Below are 23,697 nucleotides of genomic sequence, written 5' to 3' on the forward strand. Positions count from 1 at the left end.
TTTATGCTTGCCAGATCAGCTTTCATGGTGGAAATTTCTTCCTTTAAAGAGTTGTATTTTAAATCTATTTTTTCATGCATTTCGCTTCTTAGGACACGTGGTCAGCATGTGAATTCTGCAGAACAAACTCCATGCTCTGCAGATAGAACAGAGAGCTGTCCTAGTTACTTTTTTTTTTTTGGCCAGTCCTGGGGCTTGGACTCAGGGCCTGAGCACTGTCCCTGGCTTCTTTTTACTCAAGGCTAGCACTCTGCCACTTGAGTCACAGCGCCACTTCTGGCCATTTTCTGTATATGTGGTGCTGGGGAATTGAACCCAGGGCCTCATGTATACGGGGCAAGCACTTTTGCCACTAGGCCATATCCCCAGCCCCTGTTAAGGTCTTCTTTTACAGAGGAGTGCACTGTAGTCATTTTTGCTTCCATTTCTTTCTTGACTTCCTGAAGGTCCTTCAACACTTCCATTCTAAACTCCTGGAATTGTTTTCTGAATTTGTTCCTGAGGCTTTCCATCATTTCTGCTATCATAGCCTCAGTTGTTTTTTTATTATCCATCTCCTCTTCAGTTTTACTACTTTTTGGAGCTGGCGAGTTGGCTTGACCTTTCATGAAGTTTGTAATATTTCTTTGTGATTTGCGCATCTGGAGATCTGTAGCTGGCGACCTAGGCTTGGCTTTGTGCTGGTTCCTGCTGGCCCGTCAGTGGAGACTTGTGTCCTGACTCTGGGTTTGAGTTTGGCTGTTGAGCTTTACTGCCCAATGGGTGAGCATGACCATCTCAGTTGTTGCCGAGGCGGTCATCCTCACTGCACTTGGTGGTGGGTAGGTTCTGTGTCTTCCTCTGCAGGACAGTGCCCTGCCGCTGTGTTATGCTGACCCTAGTGTGTCCCTGATGGGAGTTTGTGGGTCGCTGGTTCAGTGTGGCGTGGAGACTTTTCTCTTCTTTGATTCTTTTCCTACTAGGTGCCGTGGTCAAAAGAGCTCACCTCTCAGCTTGAGAATTGCCGCTGATAGGCAGCTTGCCCACCTGTGCGGAGTGCGCCTGTCGGAACAGGTGTTGCTGTTGAGGGGTGGCCCGACCACCTGTGCAGAGTGCGCCTATCAGAGCGGGTGCTGCCGCTGGGGGGCCCTGCCCACCTGTGCAGAGTGCACCTGTCAGAGCGGGCACTGCTGCTGGAGGGCCCTTCCCACCTGTGCAGAGTGCACCTATCAGAGCGGGTGTTGCTGCTGAGGGGGCAGCTTGTCCGCTTGTGCCCTCCCGCGGCGGGCTGGGCAGGAGATCCTCCTCCTGGAGGGCTAGCACGCTGACCCACGCTGGCCCTCTGGGGGGCACGTGCAAGAGGGCTCTAGTGTTTCCTTTGGGGGCGTGCTGCCCTGAGTTGTTGGAGGGTGCTTGTTCCCTCTCGCGAATCTGCTGTGGGGGGCGGTATGCGTGGTTCCCAGCAGGTTCAAGTGTCTGGGCGCGGGTTAGTGCCCACAGACTCTCTGTGCCTCCGCTGTGGGGGTGGGGGGCGTGTGTTCGGGCCCAGGTGTCCCTGCTGGGCTGGTATTGCACACCAGCAAGCCTGTGACTGTTGTTCAAAAAGTCCGTGTGGACCAGGGCGCCTCAGGTGGCGTTTCAAAGCCTAACAGTCCCTGGGTCCCTGCTTGTGGGGGGGGAGGTGCGGCTGGTGCGGCCAGGTTCAGGCTCCTCAGCTGGGGCTTTGCTAGCTCCCGTGTCCTCCCAGAGGCTGTAGGGTCCTAGAGCCGTCAGATATGGGGCTCCTTTGTTCCCTTGGGGTAGGGAGGGGGAGGGAGGGAGCTCTAGCTTCTTTGTAGGGTTTGAGTCTCTGCTAGAGCTGGTCTCCCGATGGGGCGGGGCGGGGGCAATGGAGAACTTACTGGTCCTGGATTGTGTGTGTGTCCTGCGCTGCTGTGGGCTTTTCGGGGCTGGGCTGCTGGGGGGTGGCCCCAGCTCTCCCCGTCTGTGCTGCCCGGTTCCCCTGCTGTTGTTGTCTGTTCCCGGCCGTTCAGTCCCGCACCTCCGGTCCTGCACCTCCAGTCCGGCGCTGCCATCTGTCTTGGTCGGTCTGCTCTCCATCTGGTGCCTGCAGAGTTCCTGCGGTCTGGACTCTGCACTCCTGGCGTGACTTTTCGGCTGTTGCTTCTCTGGTCACTGACAATCTGCGGTCCCGTTTACCGGCGCTGGGTCCCCTTTCCCATCCTGGCCCTGTTCGGGCGGCGGGGGGGGGGGGGGGTACCCCAGAGATTTTCTGGCTCTGTGCAGGTTATAGGCTCTTCTTTTTTTGTTCTTTTTCATTTCTTGTGTTTCTCTGTTTGTTCAGGTTGTTGGTTTTGCTGGTCTCTTGATGGGGTGTTGGGTGTTGGGTTTCCCAGCTTGCTATTTGGTTGGAGCGAGTTGGGGTGCCTCCCTAATGTGCCAGCGCCATCTTCTGAGGAAACTTAAAAAAAAACTATTTTACAGGTTATTGCAGTTTTTAAATCCCGATCCTTTGAGAGCTGATGGAATCTCTGATCTGCAGCAGGTATTTATTCCAAACCCTAAAAAGTTATAATGACGGGAAAATTTGGCTTTGAAAATCTTCCTCTCTCCAGACTTAAGATTACTGGAGGAACTGATGGGAACTTTGCCTGAACTTTGCCATGCTTTTAACAACTATCTAGTAAATTACTGCTGCTCAAGAAATGTTCCTTAATTTTTTAAATCTTTTGTTGGTCCTGGGGCTTAAACTCAGGGCATAGGTGCTGTCCCTAAGCCTTTTTGCTCAAGGGTAGTGCTCTACCGCTTGAGCCACACCTTCATTTCTGGCTTTTTGGAGGTTAAATGGAGATGAGTCTCGCATGCATTCCTGCCTAGGCTGGCTTTGAATTGCTATCTTCAGATCTCAGCTTCCTGAGAAGCTAGGATCACAAGCATAAGCCACCAGTGCCTGGCTGAAACTGCTTTTCTTTTTTTTTTCTTCTTCTTTTTTTTTGTCTTGTGATAGTAGGGATGGAACCCCAAGGCACATGTTAATAAGCAAGCTCTTTTCATATGGGCTCCATTCCCAGCTTATCTGTAGTAAGATAATCTTCCTTTCACTTTGGGGTTTGGGGAACTTTACATACCTAGGATTTTGTACATGTGATCTGTAAAGTTCTTGATTCTCTGCTACTGTCTCGTGGTAGGTCCTGGTTGTCTAACATGTGTTGTTTAGTTGCAGAAGTTGACATTGGGCACACAGCATCCTGTTATGGTACTCCGAAACAAGATTGAGCCCTGCCTGACCATTGACAAATCACCACTGTCCGCAGACCTGAAAAAGGTGAAAATGCACCTAAAACTCAACTCAGGAAGAAATTTCTAGCTTTTTCTAACATGGAGAGCAATGGTGTTTTTGTTTTTCTCATGATGCTAGTGATGGAACTCAGGGCCTCAGGCATGTTAACTACACAGGTACTGGACTACTGAGCCACAGTCCCCGTCCTGTAGAACGCTGTGTGTATCACACTCAAGGCCTGAGTGAAGTTCCTTTTTCTGCTCAAGGCTGGCACTTTACCACTTGAGTCACATCTCTACTTCCAGCTTTTTGGTGTTTTAATTAGAGAAAAGAGTCTCATGGACTTTACTGCCTGGGCTGGCTTTGAACTGTGATCCTTGGATCTCAGCTTCCTAAGTAGCTAGGATCGCAAGCCTGAGCTACTGGCACCCAATTTTAGAATTGTTTTTTAGTAGTTCTAAGATTGTATTATATGATTTCTTTGCTTTTGAAATTCCCTCTTAAGCTTAAATTATTTCTTATTTATTCTTATGGCCAAGTTAACATCCTTTAAGTGAGTAACTTTTGTGGAAAAGCCACTGTATAATGTAATATTCTTTTCTGAAATAAGTTGTAAGATGTGCTTCTGAATGGGGCTTTGGAAGAAGCAACAAGTTGCCAGAGTTGTAATATTTTTAGCCATTTTTGAAAACCATTTCATAGAAGTGTAGTGTGACTTGATAAGTTGATCAAACATCCTTACCTGTAAAACTTAGTCACATTCCTGTGGCTCACACCTGTCATCCTAATCTACCCAAGAGGCTGAGATCTGAGGATCACAGTTTGAAGCCAGCCTTGGCAGGACAGTCTGTGAAACTCTCATCTTCAATTAACCAGCAAAAGAACAGAAATGGGGGGCTGGGAATGTGGCCTAGTGGCAAGAGAGCTTGCCTCATATACATGAAGCCCTGGGTCAGATTCCCCAGCACTACATATATAGAAAATGGCCAGAAGTGACGCTGTGGCTCAAGTGGCATAGTGCTAGATTTGAGCAAAAAGAAGCCAGGGACAGTGCTCACGCCCTGAGTTCAAGCCCCAGGACTGGCAAAAAAAAAAAAAAAAAAAAGAAGAAGAAGAAGAGAAATGGAGCTGTAGACTATAGTGGGAGAGCGCCAGTCTTCTTGTTGTTGTTCTCAGTTGTGGGGCTTGAACTCAGGGCCTGGGCACTGTCTCTGAGCCTCTTTGTGCTCAATGCTAGTTCTCTACCACTTGAGCCACAGCGCCACATCCAGTTTTTGAGTGGTTAAGTAGAGACAAGAGTCTTATGGGGAGGCTGAGAATATGGCCTAGTGGTAGAGTGCTTGCCTAGCATGCATTGCGAAGCCCTGCGTTCCATTCCTCAGTAACACATACACAGAAAAAGCCAGAAGTGGCGCTGTGGCTCAAGTGGTAGGGTGCTAGCCTTGAGCAAAAAGAAGCCAGGGACAGTGCTCAGGCCCTGAGTTCAAACCCCAGGACTGGCAAAAAAAAAAAAGAGTCTCATGGGCACTTTTTTGCCTTGGCTGGCTTTGAACCATGATCCACACATCTCAGCCTCTTGAGTAGCTAGGATTACAGGCATGAGCCACCAGCGCCTGGTGAGCACCAATCTTGAGCAAAAAAGCCAAGCACTAGTACAAAACCCAGAGTTCAAGCCCTTGTACTGACAAAAAAGTTCTGAAAGGCTGGTGGGGATGAGTAGAGCACTTGCCTAGCTTGCAGGAGGCCAGGAATCAGAATGGCTGGAGCCTGCTTTGCAACACCATGGAATGTGGACTTGGGCATTCTGATGCAAAATCACTTTACCTGCAGACCCACACTCTGGTTATCAGTGACACAGACAGAATGTCTGAAAACAAGTGTACATTCTCTTTGTCCAAAAGCCCGGGAAACTTGTGCTCCATAAAACAAGTCCTCCCAGGAAGAAAAGCCAGAGCTGCTCCCAGGCTTACAGGGCGGAGCCAGCAGTCTCTGGGCATTTGGGGGAGGGAGCACAGGAAAAGGTGCAGTGTTGTTGAGAACTGTCAGAACATTGGAGTTTCAATGACAGTTGGCTAGAAAAGCTTTTTTTTTTTTTTTTTTGCCAGTTCTGGGGCTTGAACTCAGGGCCTGGGCACTGTCCCTGAGCTTCTTTTGCTCAAGGCTAGCACTTTACCACTTAAGTCTTTTCTGTTGATGTGATACAGAAGAATCGAACCAGGGCTTCATGCATGCTAGGCAAGCACTCTATCACTAAGCCACATTCCCAGTCCCAAAAGCATGCTTCTAAAAAAGCTGTAAATGAGTGAAACTGATAGACTGGCAGGTGTCAGGAGAGTGAGGTGAAAGGCCATGTCTTTGATCAAATGCATGTGGATGGCTGCCTTTTACTTGGGGCCCAGAAAAGCAAGGCATTATGGGAGTTTGGTACAATGATGATTAAGCCATGTACACCGTGTGGTAAGACCATTTTGCTTTCTCTGCTATGTATTGATTTGAGATGATTTTTTAAAAATAGGCTCTTCAGAGAAAGAAGTTTCAAGGACCTAGCCCCAGCGAGTCTTTCTCTTGGCCTCCCATCGCACGTGGCTGTGATGTGGTAGTCATTTCTCATTCTGGAAACGACCCTTTGCTGTACCTTCCACCATTGCTAACAGTTTTGCAAATTGGGGGCTGCTACAAATCATTACCAAGCAGAAATGGGGTAAGTCAAAGACAATTTTATTTCCCAGCCAAATGTATCTAAAGTGTTTTCCATCATACACCTACCATTTCAGTAACAGCGAGGTTCACAGTGCTCAGCTCGATTTCCATACTGCCAAGATAGAAGCTATCCTGTGAGTACACTTGCTTTTCTTGCCTCTGGGTCCTTGCCCCAAGCTCTTGTTGTGGGGTGATGGCTGGGAAGGATAGCCCTGGCTTTTGGAGGCAAATCTGAAGGGTTTATAAACTCATTTCATTTAACTCATGTAATTGTCCTGATAATCTCGGGAGGGTTAGGCCATGTATTATTATCCTCATGCACAGGAAAAGTATGAATTCTTAACTGATCATAGTTGCTATCGTCTTGTCCCATAGAATTCTAAGTTTTTCATGACACCCAACGCTGTTTTACAATCCCGCGTCTCCCATGTATAAGAATCGACAAATACCCATGAAAGATGATAGGAGGGAAGAAAGTGGGGTGTGAGGCCCAAATGGTGGTGGGTAGTGCTGTCTGCCTTGCTGGCTTCTGGCTGGGAGGAGAAGTGCTGGGAGGAGAAGTGATGGATCCAAAGCCTGCATCCCAGTGCTAGCCCCAAGCTTGTGCTTCAGAGGGTCCTCCACTACCATGTGGTGAAACACAAGTGAGGAACTAGGCTCACAAGTGACAGTTAGAGAAGACAGGGTTTTGTTTTACTAATGATGCCATGTAGTTTGATTTCTCTTTGTAGTTTGCACTAGTTAGTATGTATTGATTTAATCACATGTGGTGGCAGCTGAGCTGAGGAGCTACCGAGTACATGAGGTCCCTGTGGCTGAGGACAGGAAGCAGTGCTATGGGCCGCACCTCTGCTTTCTCCATGGCCCGCCTGCCTTCTGGCTGTGTGCAGGGAAGCTCTTGCCTGCCTGTGTCTGCCTGAAGGAAGTGGGGGCAGAGGGTGGGAGGGGACCAGCTTGCCTTCAGGATGATCCAAACTGCTGGAGGGCAAGTTTTGGAAGGAGTATGTGTTTCCTTTTGACATCCTCATGCTGGGGAGCCAGAAGTCTGCAGTCATATGTCCTAAGCTCATATCCTGTTGCCATTATGTTTTAGCTGTGTAGCCTGGAGCAACTGATTTCATCTCTCTGTGCCCTGGGATTTCTCATCTGTGACTTGAAGTAATAGGCCCTGCCCTGTACAAATGTTTAAAAACGACATGAGTTACGTTTAGTTTCAACCCTAGGAAAATGTGTCCAAAATGTATTTGAATGAAATTTTGACTAGTTTGACCTGGATGGTGATGGTAGTGGTGGTGGTGGTCACATGCATAGCTGCCTCTGTGTGGGGTGACACCCTGGGTGTTGTGTGCACACCCGAGTTGCTGACTGCCGTCTGAGATGGTTGAGCATGGTTGTCTTTGCAGCCTCTTGCTGTCATCGTGTGCCCCAGGTGGAGGAAGGCTCAGTTCATTTTTGAATTGTTGGGAGACTACAACATGTCCTCCAGGCCCCTTCATCCTGTCTTACTGACAATCGGCCTTCACAAAGACGAAGCCAAGAACATGAAGCTGCCGCGGGGGTGTAAGCATCCTTTCCAAGATGTTTGCTTCTCCCCGCAAAAGGTGACATGGACTGTGTGTCACCACCCCTGGCTGGGCCTCAGCATCATGGCATCAGTTACGCACAGTAGTACTGCCCTCCATGTTTCCCTGAGAAAATACTGACCTCTCCCTGGTGCTTGCTGAGCCTTCCTGCTATTCAGGAAGGGAGATCCTGGTTGGTGGGGGCTAGGTGCCCCCAGGGCTCAGCCAAAGGGCAGGGAGACACAAATAGAATCGGAGCAGAGGACACAGTGGGGAGACATGTGGGTGATGTGGAATGCCCATCATGCTTCTTTTAAACTGTAGGCGACGTAATTGTCACCACACCGCACAGCCTCCTGAGACTGCTCACCTACCAGAGCCTGCTGTTTCTCAGACTCTGCCACCTGGTTCTAGATGAGGTGGAAGTGTTATTCTCCGAGGCCAATGAGCAAGTGAGTACGGTGTCCTGCACACAGAGCATGCGCGCGTGTGTTTCCACGCCTGCATGCTTGACTAGGTCGGGAAGAGTGGCCGGCTGGGAAATAAGCTAGCTCATCTACAGATTCCCTTTAACTCTTGTCATCTAGAAATTTCCTCCCTGGTGTTAACATTGCTCTTTGAAGAGCCAAAAGTTTGTTGCCGGGGTGAGTTACTGAAATATGTAATCTTTTTCCTCATTATGGAGACCACCATTTTTTAAAATTTATTTTTCCCAGTCGTGGGGCTTGGACTCAGGGCCTGAGCACTGTCCCTGGCTTCTGCTAGCACTCTACCACTTGAGCCACAGCGCCACTTCTGGATTTTTCTATATATGTTGTACTGAGGAATTGAATCCAGGGCCTCATGTATGTGAGGCAAGCACTCTACCACTATGCCATATTCCCACCCCTACCATTTAAAAAAAATTGAGAAACAGATTGGAATAATAGTTCAGTTGGTAGAGCACTAGCCAGTGAGCAAAAGTGTCAGGTATCAAGTTCAAATTCTAGTCTTGGACAAAGAAATTATTTTTGAGAATTAGAGTAGTGTACTTGGAAAACTCTTTTAAAAATATATCTATATTTATTTTTGTGTATGTGTTACTACGGAATTGAACCCAGGGCCTCAAACATATTAGGCAAGCACTCTACCTCTAAGCCACATTCCCAGCCCTGGAAAACTCTTTTTTTTTTTTTTTGTCAATCAAGAGGCTTGAACCTGTGGGGCCTGGGTGCTTTCCCCAAGTTCTTCAATTCAAGGCTAGTGCTCTACCACTGTGAGCCACAGCGCCACCTCCGGTTTTCTGGTGGTTAATTTGGAGGCTAAGAGCCTCGCAAACTTTCTTGCCCCAGCTGGCTTTGAACGGTGATCCTCAGACCTCCGCTTCCTGAGTAGCTAGGATTACAGACGTGAGCCACCATCACCCAGTTCTTGGAAAACTCTGAACATCAACTTAAATCTTACACTCAGGTGAAGATGACTCATTATCTTAGAGTCTTTAAAAAGTGTTCTGTGTCTGTTGCTCTACACAATATCGTCACTATATTCTGTGTGCTGTTTAATCTTGGGAGGTAATTGAGGTTGAATTTAGGACATTTGCTAGGCAGGTGCTCTAGCGCTTCAGCCATACCTCCAGCTCTTTTATTTTTGTGATTTTTTTTCAGATAGGGTCTCAGACCCTTTATCTAGCCAGCCTAAGCTGCAGTTCCCTTACTCAATGCTCCTGTGTAGCTGGGGTTGAAAGTGTGCACCTACCAGCCTGTGCTTTGGAGTTTCGCTAGCCTTTTGTCTGAGCTGGCTTCAGAATCATGCTTTTCCCCACCTCTCCTTTCTGAGTAGCGGGGATTTGCACCTGGGGAAGTTTTTTCTAATGTGAACATGTTCATCTGTTGTTGGCTGTCTTACAAATATTTACCAGGATGTTGTTTGTGTTTTAATTCTGTTCAGAGAGGAGTTTCATGTTTACTTACTTTTAAACATTGCATCCTTTGTGGGATGTTGTTTTTTTTTGGTCCGTCCTGCGGCTTGGACTCCGGGCCTGAGCACTGTCCCTGGCTTCTTTTTTTTGCTCAAGGTTAGCACTCTGCCACTTGAGCCACAGCACCACTTCTGGCCATTTTCTGTATATGTGGTGCTGGGGCATTGAACCCAGGGCCTCATGTATACGAGGCAAGCACTCTTGCCACTAGGCCATATCCCCAGCCTCTTTGTGGGATTTTTTTTTTCTTTTTGGAAAAGTTCTCCCAACTCTGAAGATGGAAGATATAGTCTAGATGTTATGTTGTTAAACTAATGCTTACTCTTTCTACATTCATTCTGCTGATTTTTTTTTTTTAGACATTTGCTATATTAGATAACTTCAAGAAGAATGTTGAGGTGGAGGAACGGGAGTCTGCACCCCGACAGGTTGTGGCGGTCGGCGCTCACTGGAGCCAGCATGTTGAGCACCTGGTCCAGGAGGTCCTGAATGACCCATACATCGTCATCTCGGCCCCCGAGGAGGCTGCGCTCTATGGCGGCGTCCAGCAGGTGATTGGGGCGGGCTGGCCCCATGTGTCACATAGCTGCCATCTCCTATGGCAGTCTGTCACTGTGCATTGAAGTTCAATGATGGCTTAGGTATAAAATCTTGGAACATTAAAAAAATCTCCTGGGGCTGGGAATGTGGCCTAGCGGTAGAGTGCTTGCTTAGCACGCATGAAGCCCCGGGTTCAATTCCTCAGCACCACATACACAGAAAAAGCCGGAAGTGGCGCTGTGGCTCAAGAGGTAGAGTGCTAGCCTTGAGCAAAAAGAAGCCAGGGACAGTGCTCAGGCCCTGAGTTCAAGTCCCAGGACTGGAAAAAAAGAAAAGGAAAAAACTCCTTGCTGGAATGTTTAACAACCATAATCGGCTCGTGGTATTTCCCGGCCTGAAATAAAATGTATCCTTCAGATCCAGGGTGCTGAAGTCCCTTTTGCTTCAGTGCGTGAAAAGTATGCTGTGTGTGGTTGCGTGGATGTGTGTTTGCTTGCATGTTTGAGCATATATGACTGTACGTGTTTATTCAGGTGAGGAAAGATTGGAAATGTAAGCTTTGTGTATTGTTTAGAATGTGATGTCATGAGCAGCCACCCTTGGGGAAGGGAGAAGGTAGGTAAGCTGCTCAGCTTGCCTTAAACTATGTACAAAGCTAAATGGCCAACTTCTTGTTTTGATTTGAAAAAGTACATTTTTTTCTTATCCTTCCCTTCAATGAAACATTACCCTTTAATGAGACTTTTCATGGAACACAGGTTTTCCAAGACAAAATCTAAGGACTAGTTTGAAACTTAAAAGACTTTATTATGTTTACAGTTTGTTGTAACAGCCTTTTTTTTTGTCAGCCATGGGGCTTGAACTCTGGGCCTGGGTGCTGTCCCTGAGCTCTTCAGCTCAAGGCTAGCACGCTACCACTTGAGCCACAGCACCTTTTCTGGTTTTCTGGTGGTTCATTAGAGATAAGAGCCTCATAGAGAAAAAAAAAAAGTGTCTTACAGACTATTCTGCCCAGGCTGTCTTTGAACTGTGATCCTCAGATCTTAATCTCCTGAGTAGCTGGGATTAAAGGCATAAGCCATCAACACCTGACTTTCAATAGCCATTTTCTTGGGTGAAAGCTGTGAGTGTAAAGCCATTTGTAAAAGGCTTTGCCATACTCATTTTAATATGCACCTGTTGCTGTTAACATCTTAAAAAAAAACTCCTTGTTTCTGTATTCTGTTGCCCAGGTAGTCCATCTTTGCTTGGAATGTGAGAAAACCTCTACTTTACTCCAAGTTCTTGATTTCATGCCAAGTCAGGCTCAGAAGACCTTGATCTTCACCTGCTCTGTAGCTGAAACAGAAATAGTATGTAAGGTGAGCCCAGCTCCATGGCAAAACGTCCTCCACATGGCTGGATCTCAGGTGGTCCGTGTGTCTTTGGGACAGTCAACTGTGTGGCACGGGTATGATCTCTCAGGTTTACAATGGGAAAGGAGGTGGGCTGTAAAGAAGCCTGGTATCAAAGAAGGAGGCACACAGGTGGGCCATGTCTTTCAATGGAAACGGGCTCCCTGCCACAGAGGAGACAGCCAAATGGAGCATGCAAGGATCTAGTTGAGGAAATGTCATCATTGTGGGGGGATAGGGGGAGGCTTGACCGGGGCTTAAACTCAGCTCCTTGTGCTGTTCCTGGACTTAGAAAAAAAAAATGTTCTCACAACTAGCATTGTGAGTGCCCACTGTGGCTTGAGCCTCTAGTCAGGCTTTTAGCTGGTTAACTATAGAGATTTTCTATCCTGAGCTGAATTACAGCTTGGATTACAGGTGTGAGTCACCAGAAGGCCCAGGAGAAATGCTAACTTCTATGTGCTCTAAGAAAGTAGCCATAAAGGTCACTGTCATGTAAAACCCAAATATATGAGCTAGTGATTGATTCAGTTTAACCTAATTTTGCACATTCATGCTAAAATGCAGAAACAAAGCCAAATATAAAATGAAATAATCTAGGGTACTCATCATTTCTGCTGTAAAGCCCTAAAAGGTGCAGTTAAAAGGCTTCTATTGCTGTTCCACGGGCCTGGTGTATCCATGTGCACGTGCACACATATGTGTGTGCACATGGGTAGCTCATGCCTATAATTGTAGCCACGAAAGCAGCTGAGATCTGAGGTTTTTCAAAGCCAGCCAGGCAGGAAAATCCATGCAATTCTTTATCTCCAGTTAACCAGCAATGAAAGCCAACGTGGAGGTGTGGCTCAAGTGGCAGAGCCTCAGCCTTGAGCAAAAAAGCGAAGGGACAGTGTCCAGGCCCTGAGTTCAAGCCCAAGTACTGGCACCCAGAAACAAAATGGAAACAGATTTAGCAAAATAGCATTTTAAACTTGAGCAAGTTTGTAGGAAAAATGATGGATTCTTTGAAATTGGGCTATTTATGTTGAGGAGGTGTCTAATCCATCTCCTGGGTCACTGAGGTGGGCCTTCTGGCTAATGTGATGTCATTCACACTGGTCATTCTTGGCAGGCAATTGGCCACAGACCTGATCGTGACTGGCCTCTTTTGTTATCATCTTTAGGTAGTAGAAAGCAACTCAATATTTTGCTTGAAAATGCACAAAGAGCTTGTTTTTAACTTAAAAAGTGTCTTAGAACAGTGGAAGAAGAAGTTGAGTTGTGGCTCTCACATTGTACTAGGTAAGTAAATGTTTTGATGTCTTCTTTATAGTAGACAAGGATAACCTCATAGAATCAGGACTGAATTTATCTCATTGTCTCTTAGATTTTTAAATAATGACTTGCAAATGAAAATTCTCTAGTTTAATTCTCATGTTGAGGTAATTCTAGGTGCTCTTCTCCAACAAAGTTCTAACTTCAGTACCACCTTGCTCTAGATAAAATCCACATGAATACATCCTATATGTATAGAATTACATGGTCAGAATTGGTTAAGGTTACTGTTACAAAGTCACATATTATATACAGTAAATGAAATATCCTAGGCTATGGGCACAGGCGACTTACACTTGTCATCCTAGCTACTCAGGAGGCTGAGATCTAAAGATTGCAGTTCAAAACCAGCCTGGGCAGGAGAGTCTGGGAGACTCATCTCTAGTTGACGACCAAAAAGCAAGAAGTGGGGCTGTGGCTCAAGTGTCTGTGCACTAGCCTTGAGTTCAAGCCCTACCACCCACACAATGAAATATGTATATATATACATAGCCTAGATTTATAACACCAAAAGGCATTTCCAAGTTTAAGGTGAGGCTACTTTTCTATGGAATTTAATCACTGGGATGTAGAACTTGGTGGGGTGGGAAATGTGAAATAAAATTGCATCTAAGGGGCTGGGGATATAGCCTAGTGGCAAGAGTGCCTGCCTCGGATACACGAGGCCCTAGGTTCGATTCCCCAGCACCACATATACAGAAAACGGCCAGAAGCGGCGCTGTGGCTCAAGTGGCAGAGTGCTAGCCTTGAGCGGGAAGTAAGCCAGGGACAGTGCTCAGGCCCTGAGTCCAAGGCCCAGGACTGGCCAAAAAAAAAAAAAAAAAAAAAAAAAATTGCATCTAAAATAATGCAGGAGTACAGGTCGCTTAGAGGCTTTTTGCAGTTCCTTTACACTAAGCAAGTTCAGAAACCTTGAGCTGGTGGTAACTGGGGCAAACCCTTTTCCCAGCCTCCACTGAGGACTGCCTCCCGCTCCTGGCCATCACTGACGCCACGTGTGTGGTACACTTCAGCTTCCCCTCCTCACCCAAAGTGTTTGGTGGACGCCTTTACTGCATGTCTGATCATTTCCAGAGTCTAACTCAACAGGTATGATCTTTTTTTTCTTCTTCTTTAGTATAGTGACAAATTGAGAGCCCACCCCTTTCGCTGAGTTTGGTCTGGATAATTTCTTGCTTTCCCCCCCTCTCTCACTCACCCCCCTCTCTCAATTGTAAGGGCTCACCTGTAGAGTGTGGAGATAGAAAAACCAAGTCTGTGTTGCTGCTGACGGAGAGGAATGCAAGCCACGCTGTGGGTGTCCTGCGCTACTTGGAGCGAGCAGATGCCAAAATCCCATCGGAATTATACGAGTTTTCTGCAGGGGTCTTGGAAGCCAAAGAAGACAAGAAAACCAGAAGACCGCTCTGTCGACACCTGAAGGCTTTTGGCTTCTGCAAGTAAGCCAGTGTTCTGTGTCTAAAACTGAGGGGTGGTTCCATATTTTAGGGATGGTAAATTGTGCTGCAATAAACATAGTTGTGCTGGTGGCTTTAGTGTGGTCTTGCTTGTAATCTTTTGGGTGGATGCCCAAAAGTGGTGCTGCTAGGTTGTAGGGAAGCTCTGTGTTTAGCCTTCTGAGGAACCTCCATGCAGCTTTCCAGAATGGTTGAACAAGTTTACACTCCCACCAACAATGTAATAGGGTTCCCTTTTGGCCACATCCCTTCCAGCATTTGTTATCATTTTTGCTGATAATGAACATTCTTAATGGGGTGAGTTGGAATCTCAGTGTTGTTTTGCATTTCTTTTTTTTTTTTTTGGCCAGTCCTGGGCCTTGGACTCAGGGCCTGAGCACTGTCCCTGGCTTCTTCCCGCTCAAGGCTAGCATTCTGCCACTTGAGCCACAGCGCCGCTTCTGGCCGTTTTCTGTATATGTGGTGCTAGGGAATCGAACCTAGGGCCTCGTGTATCCGAGGCAGGCACTCTTGCCACTAGGCTATATCCCCAGCCCTGCATTTCTTTTATGCCAGTGATATAGAGCACTTTTTCATGTGTCTCTTGACCATTCTCATTTCCTCTTCAAAAAAGTCTCTTTTTAGGTCTTTAGCCCATTTGTTGAGGGGGCTGTTTCTTTGAAGATTTGTTTTGGAGGAATTTATAATTTTTTGAGTTCTACATATATTTTAGATATGAGGCCTTTGTCTGTTTTACAGCCAGTAAAGATCTTCTCCCAGTCTGAGGGCTTTCTATTTATCTTGTGAGCTATGTCCTTTGCCTTCAGTATATGAGTGGATCAGGAAAATGTGGTACATATTCACAATAGAATTCTGTGCCTCAGAAAGAATGACACTGCCCTATCGGTAAGGAAATGGAAGGACGTGGAAAAAAGTCATACTAAGTAAAGTGAGCCAGAGCCAAAGAAACGTACTCTATGGTTTCCCTCATTGGGAATAATTAGTACATGTCTAGGATAGACCTAGCAGAAGAGCACAATAGCTCAAGAGCTCTGCCCGTATGAATACATAAGATGATGCTAAGAGAAATGAACTTCAAGTTCTGGAAACAAGGGATATAGCACTGTTGTAGGTATCTTCAACATGCCATGTGAAACTGCCCTTCTATTCTTTTTTCATATTCCCTTCCCATGGTTTTACCCCTGATATTACTGTAACTGATTTTAGTACCCTGGATATTGTATATATGTGTATTGAACTAGGGAAGGGACAGGGAATATCAAAATCAAGAGACAAAGGATAAAAAGACAATGCAACAGCAATACTTAAAAAACTATATGGTGGGGCTGGGAATATGGCCTAGTGGCAAGAGCGCTCGCCTCGTATACTTGAAGGCCCGTGTTCGATTCCCCAGCACCACATATACAGAAAATGGCCAGAAGTGGCGCTGTGGCTCAAGTGGCAGAGTGCTAGCCCTGAGCAAAAAGAAGCCAGGGACAGTGCTCAGGCCCTTAGTTCAAACCCCAGGACTGGCAAAAAAAAAAACACAACAAAACAAAACTAAGTGGTGTAAACCAACTGTACATGGTGGGGGGAAGAGGGAGGGAGGAGGCAGGGGAAAAATGAGGGAAGAGGTAACAAGGTGGATAAGAAATGTGCTCACTGCCTTACGTATTAAACTGTAACCCCTCTGTACTTTACTTTGACAATAAAGAAAAAAAATACAACTGAGGGGTGGCTGGCAGTAAGTTGACAGATGGGAAGTTTATGGCCTGGTAACACTCCTGTCTGCCCCCTAGTGGCCAGCACCCAGCCCTGAGGGAGTGGGCATGCACCCCACCATAGCTGTGACATGACAACTTGAGCACTCTCCTTTTTCCATTTTCAATCCTCATGTATTAATTGCCTATGTTAACAGGACTCAGCGTGCTGCTTCCATATGTGCATGTTGTATGCTCTGACCAAATCCAGCCTCCGTTTCCTATTCTCTTCCCACAAACCCCTCCTAGCCTCCAGTAATCATATCTTACTCTCTGATAAACGTTTTCATTTCCATATATGAGAGATAAAATGCAATACTTGCTTTTCTGCATCTGGATTATTTCTCATAACATGTTCTCCAGTTCCATCCACTTTTGCTGCAAATAATAGTTCTCCATGGCTGAAGTACCACACTGTGCTACTATACACTTCATTTTCTTTCCCTGTACTTGTGGCACCTGGGCTGATTCCATACATTATACTTTTGCTCATTGTTGATCGCTGTTTAAATGGAGTTGTAGTGTGTATTCTTGTGTCTACATCTGCAACATCTGTGCATTGCGCGGGCTTTTCCTCAGTTTCTAGCTTGGTATTGTAGGAAAACATCACAGTGCACACAGCGGCTCACCTGGTCATGGCTTGTGGGCTTGTGTCTAGTCTAGGCTGTTGTGTCTGAAGAGCACGCACAGTCTGCACATCTTCCTGTAGAAGTGTGTGCCCACCCCTAGGAGTAGACGAAGGAGGGGACAGCTCACTCATGCAGGAGACCTGAGTCCAGGAGTGATGAGTAAATGCAAATGGCTCCATGTCCTCACCACCTCTGTGGGGCAGTGTAGTTTAATTGGTATTTCTGTGGCAACAAATGGATGCTTAGTTACCATTTTTTTGTGTGAAGGAATTGCATTTGTGCCTTTTTTCCATCTTAAAAATGGCTGTGGAGCTGGGTGCCGGTGGCTCATGCCTGTCATCCTAGCTACTCAGGGGGCTGAGATCTGAGGATCATGGCTTGAAGCCAGCTCAAGAAAGTCCATGAGACTCTTATCTTCTCCACCCTCCCCCCCCAAAAAAAAAGCTGGAAGTGAAACTGTAGCTCAAGAGGTAAAGTGCTAGCCTTGAACACAAAGAAGCTCAGGGACAGCGCCCAGGCCCTGAGTTCAAGCCCCAGGACTGGCACACACAAAAACATTGTGGAACACCTTTCCTCTCATTTGTAACTTGTATTGTGTGGTACTTAGTATTTAAGGTGCTTTGAATAAACCTTACTTTCAGTTGCAGACTAACTTGTTTTTTTCTAGTTTTAAAATCTGGTCCTATTTTTCAGAGACAAAAGGATATGTCCTGATCGACACCATGTCAACCCCGAGCTGGACATGCCAAGGAAGTTGTCTGAGCATGCTCTGCCCAAGTATGGGTACATCCAGGTACACTCTGTTAAGACGCTTTGTCCGGGGACTTTCTTCTTTCCATTTTGTTGGTGGTGGTGCAGGGGTTTGCACTTAGGGCCATGCTTGCTATGCAGAGGTGCTCTACTGCTTTGAACTCCAGGCCTTTTTGCTTTCATTACTTTTTTGATCATCCCTATGTTTATACCCAGGCCAGCCTGGACAGCAATCCTCTTGTTTACACTTTCTGTATATGTCTTGGATGACAGGCATGTAACTACATGTTGTTTTATTTTGAAAGATTCTATTATTAAGGAGTTGTACAGAAAGGTAACCATTTCATAAGTCAGGGAGTGAGTACAATTCTTTTTGGATAATTTCACTCATTCCTTTTTTTTCTCTTACTTTCTCCCTCCCATTCAGCTTTTATTTTTATTTTATTTATTTTTTTGGTGGTCATGGGGCTTGAACTCAGGGTCTGGGTGCTCTCCCTAAGGCTCTGTTGCTCAAGGCTAGTGCTCTCCCACTTTGAGCCACAGTTACACTTCCAGTTTTCTGGTGTTTAACTGGAGATAAGAGTCTTGGGACTTTCTTGCCCAGGCTGGCTTTGAACCGTGATCCTCAAATCCCAGCCTCCTGTGTAGCTAGGATGACAGGCTTGAGCCACCAGCACCTAGCAGCTTTTTTTATTTTCTGTCATTCCTGGGGCTTGAACTCAGGGCCTGAGCACTGTCCCTAAGCTTCTTTTCCCCAAGGCTAGCACGTTACTAGTTGAGCAACAGCACCACTTCCAGCTTTTTCTTGTTTATATGGTACTGAGGAATCAAACCCAAGGCTTCAGGCATGCTAGGCAAGCACTCTACCACTAAGCCACATTCCCAGCTCCCAGTTTTTATTTTTAAGCAGTTGAGATGGTGTCTTGTGAACATTTACTCAGACTGGCCTTGAGCTGCAATCCTTCCAGTGTCTGTGGCATAAATAGTTAGGATTATAAGTGTGTAACACAGCATCTGGTTGTGCTCATTTTCATCAAATTATGTTTTAAGTAGTAGAATTCTGGTACAATATAATTATAACTTCTAGTACCCAGTATTAACATACTGCCTGCCATCAGTCTGATAAAGGAATGAGCCTTAGAAGTTATTTCAAAATCCCAGTTTATATATAAGACCAAGAGCTAGTTGTATAAATGGATGACAGTGTAGGATCTTTTTCCAGGTATGTATTTTAAACTTACTTCCATTTAGAGGCAGTTAAAAACAATGCATTGGGGCTGGGAATATAGCCTAGTTGGCAAGAGTGCTTGCCTCATATACATGAAACCCTGGGTTTGATTCCTCAGCACCACATATATAGAAAACAGCCAGAAAGTGGCACTGTGGCTCAAGTGGCAGAGTGCTAGCCTTGAGCAAAAAGAAGCCAGGGACAGTGTGCTCAGGCCCTGATTCCAAGCCCAGGACTGGCAAACAAACAAACAAATAAATAAAATAAAAAGTAAAAACAATGCAGTATTGAATGTGATTTGAGTGCCTCCCTAGCAAGCACCAGGTCCTGAGTTCAATCTGTAGCACTGCTTTAAAAAAAAACAACTTAATAATACAGTGATTATATGAAAACTTTGCAAACATTCATGATTATTATCCTTATGAGGAGAAGAAATTCTGAAATATAAGTAGAATTGCTAAATTAAAAGTTACTTTCTTTCAAATTCTTTATATTCTTTTTTTGCCAGTTCTGTTGCTTGGGACTAAGGCCTGAGCACTGTCCCTGGCTTCTTTTTGCTCAAGGCTAGCACTCTGCCACTTGAGCCACAGCGCCACTTCCAGCTTTTTCTGTGTATGTGATACTGAGGAATCGAACCCAGGGTTCCATGTATGCTAGGCAAGCACGCTACCACTAAGCCACATTCCCAACCCTCTCATCCCCACTTATGTTTTTTTCTCTTTTCTTTTTTTTTGTTTTTTTTTTTTGAGCCAGTCCTGGGGCTTGAACGTAGGGCCTGGGTACTGTCCCTGAGCTTTTCGCTCAAGGCTGGTGCTCTACTACTTGAGCCACATTGGCATTTCCAGCCTTTTGGTGATAAATTGGAGATGGTCTCACAGACTTTCCTACTTGGGTTGGCTTCTCAGACTATGATCCTCAGAGCCCAGCCTCTTGTATAGGCCTGAGACACTGGTGCCTAGCAAGACTATAATGTTTCTGGATGTGGTAAAGGTTTGTTTGGGGGCTGGGAATATGGCCTAGTGGTAAAGTGCTCGCCTTGTATACATGAAGCCCTGGGTTCGATTCCTCAGCACCACATATATAGAAAAAGCCAAAAGTGATGCTGTGGCTCAAGAGGTAGAGTGCTAGCCTTGAGCAAAAAGAAGCCAGAGACAGTGCTCAGGCCCTGAGTTCAAGCCCCAGGACCGGCAAAAAAAAAAAAAGGTTTGTTTTGTTATGGCATCTGGCCTTTGTGGTTAATTTTAATTCTGTTTGCACACTTGAGTTGTTAGGTCAGGCACTGAGCGATGCAGATGAAATGTGTGCATGTGTGGTTTAAATGTTTCTACTGTTTCAGATTATACCTTCTTACATTTCAAATGCAACAAATTACTTTGGTCGCATCATTGATAAACATGTGGATCTTTATGCCACTCTGAAAGCAGAAATGAATGAGTATTTTAAGGATTCTAGCAATAAAGTAGCTGTTGAAAAGGTGGAGACCTTGGGATTGTATGGATTGGAAGAGAAGACACTTTTTCACAGGTAAAGTATTATTTATCGGTGACACATGAGGCAGTCTAAGCTATGTGGAACACTTAAATTTTCACCACTGCCTGTGGCTGGGCGGTGAGGCCTAGTGCACAGGTGCGCATGACCACTTGCCTCTGGCAAAGAACACCGGAACCGCAGACATCCACCGAGCTGCCCCTCCACCTGGTTTAATCTCTACTAAGCTCCCATCAGATGGGCATGGTTCATTATAGGCAAGCTCACTGAGCTGGGGCATGGGCCGGGTGAGGGGTCTCGGGCAGGCAGTGTGCCCCTCATGCCAGCCTCGAGTCAGAGCCCTCAGAACTCCACTGTGTTCATTTGCGTTCATTTTTCTGGCAAAGGGATTTAGCCAGTTTGATACCCCCATCATGGGTAATGTAGATCATCCATCACCGGGGGCTTTCCATTTAGCTCCAGCACACTCCCGCTCCATCGCCGTTGCATTCTTGTTTTCCGTGTGCTGGGTGGATTGTGGCAGAGGTGGTATCCTCCTGGAACTTCTGCTCGTCTGACGATGCTGCTGTTCTCCAGGGTTCAGGTGCTGGAGACCAGCCAAAAAGACGACACCCGGGGCCTTGGGACAGTCCTTGTCACCTTCCTGGATGAAGGCAGGACAGGGCTGGTGACCAAGGACCAGCTCTTGCGCCTCCCCGAAAGCTTCCACACGCTGCCCCCACAGGCTGTGGAGTTGATCGTGTGCCGTGTGAAACCTGCCGACAGTGAGATGGAATGGAACCCGAAGGTGACTTGAGTTGCCCTGTCCTCTTTGGTGGGTGGGAGGAGATGTTTACCCCGAAGGCACATGTTGGGGTCCAGCCTTTGGATTTGACGGGGGATGGGCATTGGGAGCGCTCCCGAGACGCCGCCCTTCCCCCAGCCCTGGGGAATGCGGAAGCAGGCCACAATTCTCTGGGTCCGGAACCAGAAGAACCGGCTTTGCGAACAGCCCCCAAACTTTCTCGCCAGCCCATGCGCCCCCCAGTCTTCCCCTGGCCTGGCGCTTTCTGAGTGACATTAGCTCATGAGGGGGTCATATGACAAGCTCGTAGCCTATCATCAGCGTCCTGGCCAATAGCCTTCTCTCGTCCCCTCCTACCATATTAGTCCTTGCCCCCGCCTTAATAAATCAGATTGCTCACGAAGCATTTCCGAGGTCCGCGTATGCCTGGCTTTCTTTATGGGTAAGGAGGTGGGCAAGGCGATCTTGTTCGGCCACGCGCACTTGAGGTCTATGCTGGGCCCCCCACTCCACCCTGGCTTTACCTGCGGGTCGGGTAACTAGGGAGAGGGTGAGAAAGGGAGCTGTGAGAAGCGTAGCAGAGCCTTGATCCTCGCGCCAGGGGAGGCGATCCGAGCTCGAGACTCCTCTGCACGTCTTTCATTTGTCCCTATATAACGGGCCTTTTCATGAAGTTGGGGTCTGGGAGGGAGGTTTCCACCCAACTGGTGTTGCCCAGCTGGTCTTGAATTCCTGGCTTCACTTCATCCTGCCTCAGCTTCCCAATGGCTTGGGCTGCCTGCGAGTTAAGTTGGGGTGCAGTCCCCACAGCCCCAGCACCAGGTCCTTGGGAGTAGAGGTAGACTCTTACTCCATTCAGTGGGCTTTCAGGAAGTAAACACCATTCCTTGAAGACAGGTTGAGAGTTGACAAAGGAGATGGGGTGCATCATCCACATGGGGATACCTTCAAAATCTGGGGTTCAAGAGCCCCACCCCCCACCATTTCCGGAGCCTCTGGCGCAAGCCTTAGGGCAGGTTCCCACATTTTTCTGCATCTGTCCTCAATCAAGCCCATGGCTACCGAACCAGAATTGGTTGAGAGTTACCCTGGGCTGTCCACCAAATAGCACAAAAATAAGCAGGGTGTGGTGACTCTTGTCTGTAATCCTAGCTGCTCAAGAGAATGAGGTGTGGGGCTGGGAATGTGGCCTAGTGGTGGAGTGCTTGCCTAGCAAGCATGAAGCCCTGTGTTTGATTCCTCGGCACCACAAACACAGAAAAAGCCGGAAGTGGCACCATGGCTCAAGAGCAAAAAGAAGCCAGGGACAGTGCCCAGGCCCTGAGTTCAAGCCCCAGGACTGGCAAAAAGAGAGAGGTATGGAGGATCCCTGCCAGGAAAGCCCCTGAGATTCTTATCTCCAATTAACTACCAAAAATCAGCAAGTGGAGCTGTGGCTCACATGGTAGAGCACTGGCCTTGAGTACAAATGCTAAGGGACAACATCTAGGCCCTGAGTTCAAGCCCCAGTAACAGCACACACACAGGCACACACACACACGCACGTGTACATATGCGCACGCACACACACAGAGCCTGCAATGTCCCTGCAATCCACACATGCATCTCCTTGCACTGATAACATTTGAGGCAGGTTCCATGCAGGAAATCTAGCTCTTCCTGCCTCCTTCCACCATTTCAGTCCATCTCCACACACAGATCAACCCTCAGCCAGAACCTTTCACTACAGGCTCCCACCAGCAAGTTGTAGATAGCAGTATAGGCAACCACCACGTGTCAGTCACCGTCACTTTTCACCAGGCTGAATAACTGTGCCTCCCATTACACCCAAAATCACCCAAATCAACTTGATTCAAATAGATTTATACTCTGGGCACTGGTGGTTCATGCCTGTAATCCCAGCTGCTCAGGAGGCTGAGGTCTGAGGATTATGCCTCCAATCTAGCCCAAGCAGACAAATCTGTAAGAGACTCTTATCTCCAATTAACCAGCAAAAGCCAGAAGGTGAGCTACCACTCAAGTCCATGGCCTTGAGGAGAAATGGGAAATGAGAACCAGGCACTGGTAGTAGTTCAGGTTTCTTTTGTTTTCATTTGGTTCCCTAACCAAGAAACGAGTAGCTGAGGTTTGTAATCCTAGCTACTTAGGAGGCTGAGATCTGAGGATCGATTCAAAAGCAGCACAGGAAGGAAAGTCCGTGAGACTCAGAAGTAACAGAGCTGTGGCTCAAAAGTCATAGAGCACTAGCTTTGAGAACAAAAGCTCAGGGACCGTGCACAGATCCTGAGGACCGGCAAAAAAAAAAAAAAAAAAAAAAAAAAAAAAAGCCAGAACTGGACCTGTAACTCAAGTGGTAAAGCACCACCTCATTCAAGCCTGCTGCTTTGCCTGCTGAGGGACAGGGCTCCATGACACCCGCCTTCCTCTGTGGTAGAGCGGCCGGCAGACAGACCAGGCAGCCGGGGCAGCAGACAGAATGTGGGCTTAGGGGTTTGAACTCAAGGCTTCTTGCTTGCTAGGCAGGCACTATACCAATTGAGTTATTACTCTAACCCTTATGCTCCTAGTTTAGATGGGTATCATTTTCCCCCAGGCCCACCTAGACTGCAGTCCTGTTTACAGTTCCTGCCACATCTGGGATGACAGGCATGAAGTATCACACCCCAGCTTTCTCTGCTGAGATGGCGTTTTAGGAACGTTTTTTCCTGATCTGACTTGAAACTATGATCCTCCTGATCTCAGCCTCCCTCGTAGCTGGGTGACAAACCTGCCAGTGGGTTCAGCTACTGGTTGATTTGAGGCCCATACTGGCCTCACACTGGGATCTTCCACATCCTCTTTTCTTCTTCTTTTTTTTTTTGTCAGTCCTGGGACTTGAACTCAGGGCCTAGAT

General features: G+C 46.9%; 1 protein-coding gene across 1 annotated transcript in view; it reads left to right on the forward strand.

Moving 5' to 3' along the window:
• The window catches only part of Tdrd12 (tudor domain containing 12), a 62,134-nt gene that overhangs the window by 25,524 nt on the left and 12,913 nt on the right, over positions 1–23,697 (forward strand). Inside the window, exons 13-25 of the mRNA XM_048329949.1 lie at positions 2,464–2,524; positions 3,197–3,304; positions 5,775–5,960; positions 7,363–7,519; positions 7,846–7,973; positions 9,838–10,029; positions 11,251–11,379; positions 12,579–12,696; positions 13,679–13,818; positions 13,948–14,168; positions 17,248–17,347; positions 19,869–20,056; positions 20,597–20,807. Of these exons, the coding sequence (XP_048185906.1) occupies positions 2,464–2,524; positions 3,197–3,304; positions 5,775–5,960; positions 7,363–7,519; positions 7,846–7,973; positions 9,838–10,029; positions 11,251–11,379; positions 12,579–12,696; positions 13,679–13,818; positions 13,948–14,168; positions 17,248–17,347; positions 19,869–20,056; positions 20,597–20,807 (1,939 nt within the window). The remainder of the gene's footprint in view (positions 1–2,463; positions 2,525–3,196; positions 3,305–5,774; positions 5,961–7,362; positions 7,520–7,845; positions 7,974–9,837; positions 10,030–11,250; positions 11,380–12,578; positions 12,697–13,678; positions 13,819–13,947; positions 14,169–17,247; positions 17,348–19,868; positions 20,057–20,596; positions 20,808–23,697) is intronic.

The sequence above is a fragment of the Perognathus longimembris genome, chromosome 20, assembly GCF_023159225.1.
Source record: "Perognathus longimembris pacificus isolate PPM17 chromosome 20, ASM2315922v1, whole genome shotgun sequence".
Taxonomy (NCBI): domain Eukaryota; kingdom Metazoa; phylum Chordata; class Mammalia; order Rodentia; family Heteromyidae; genus Perognathus; species Perognathus longimembris.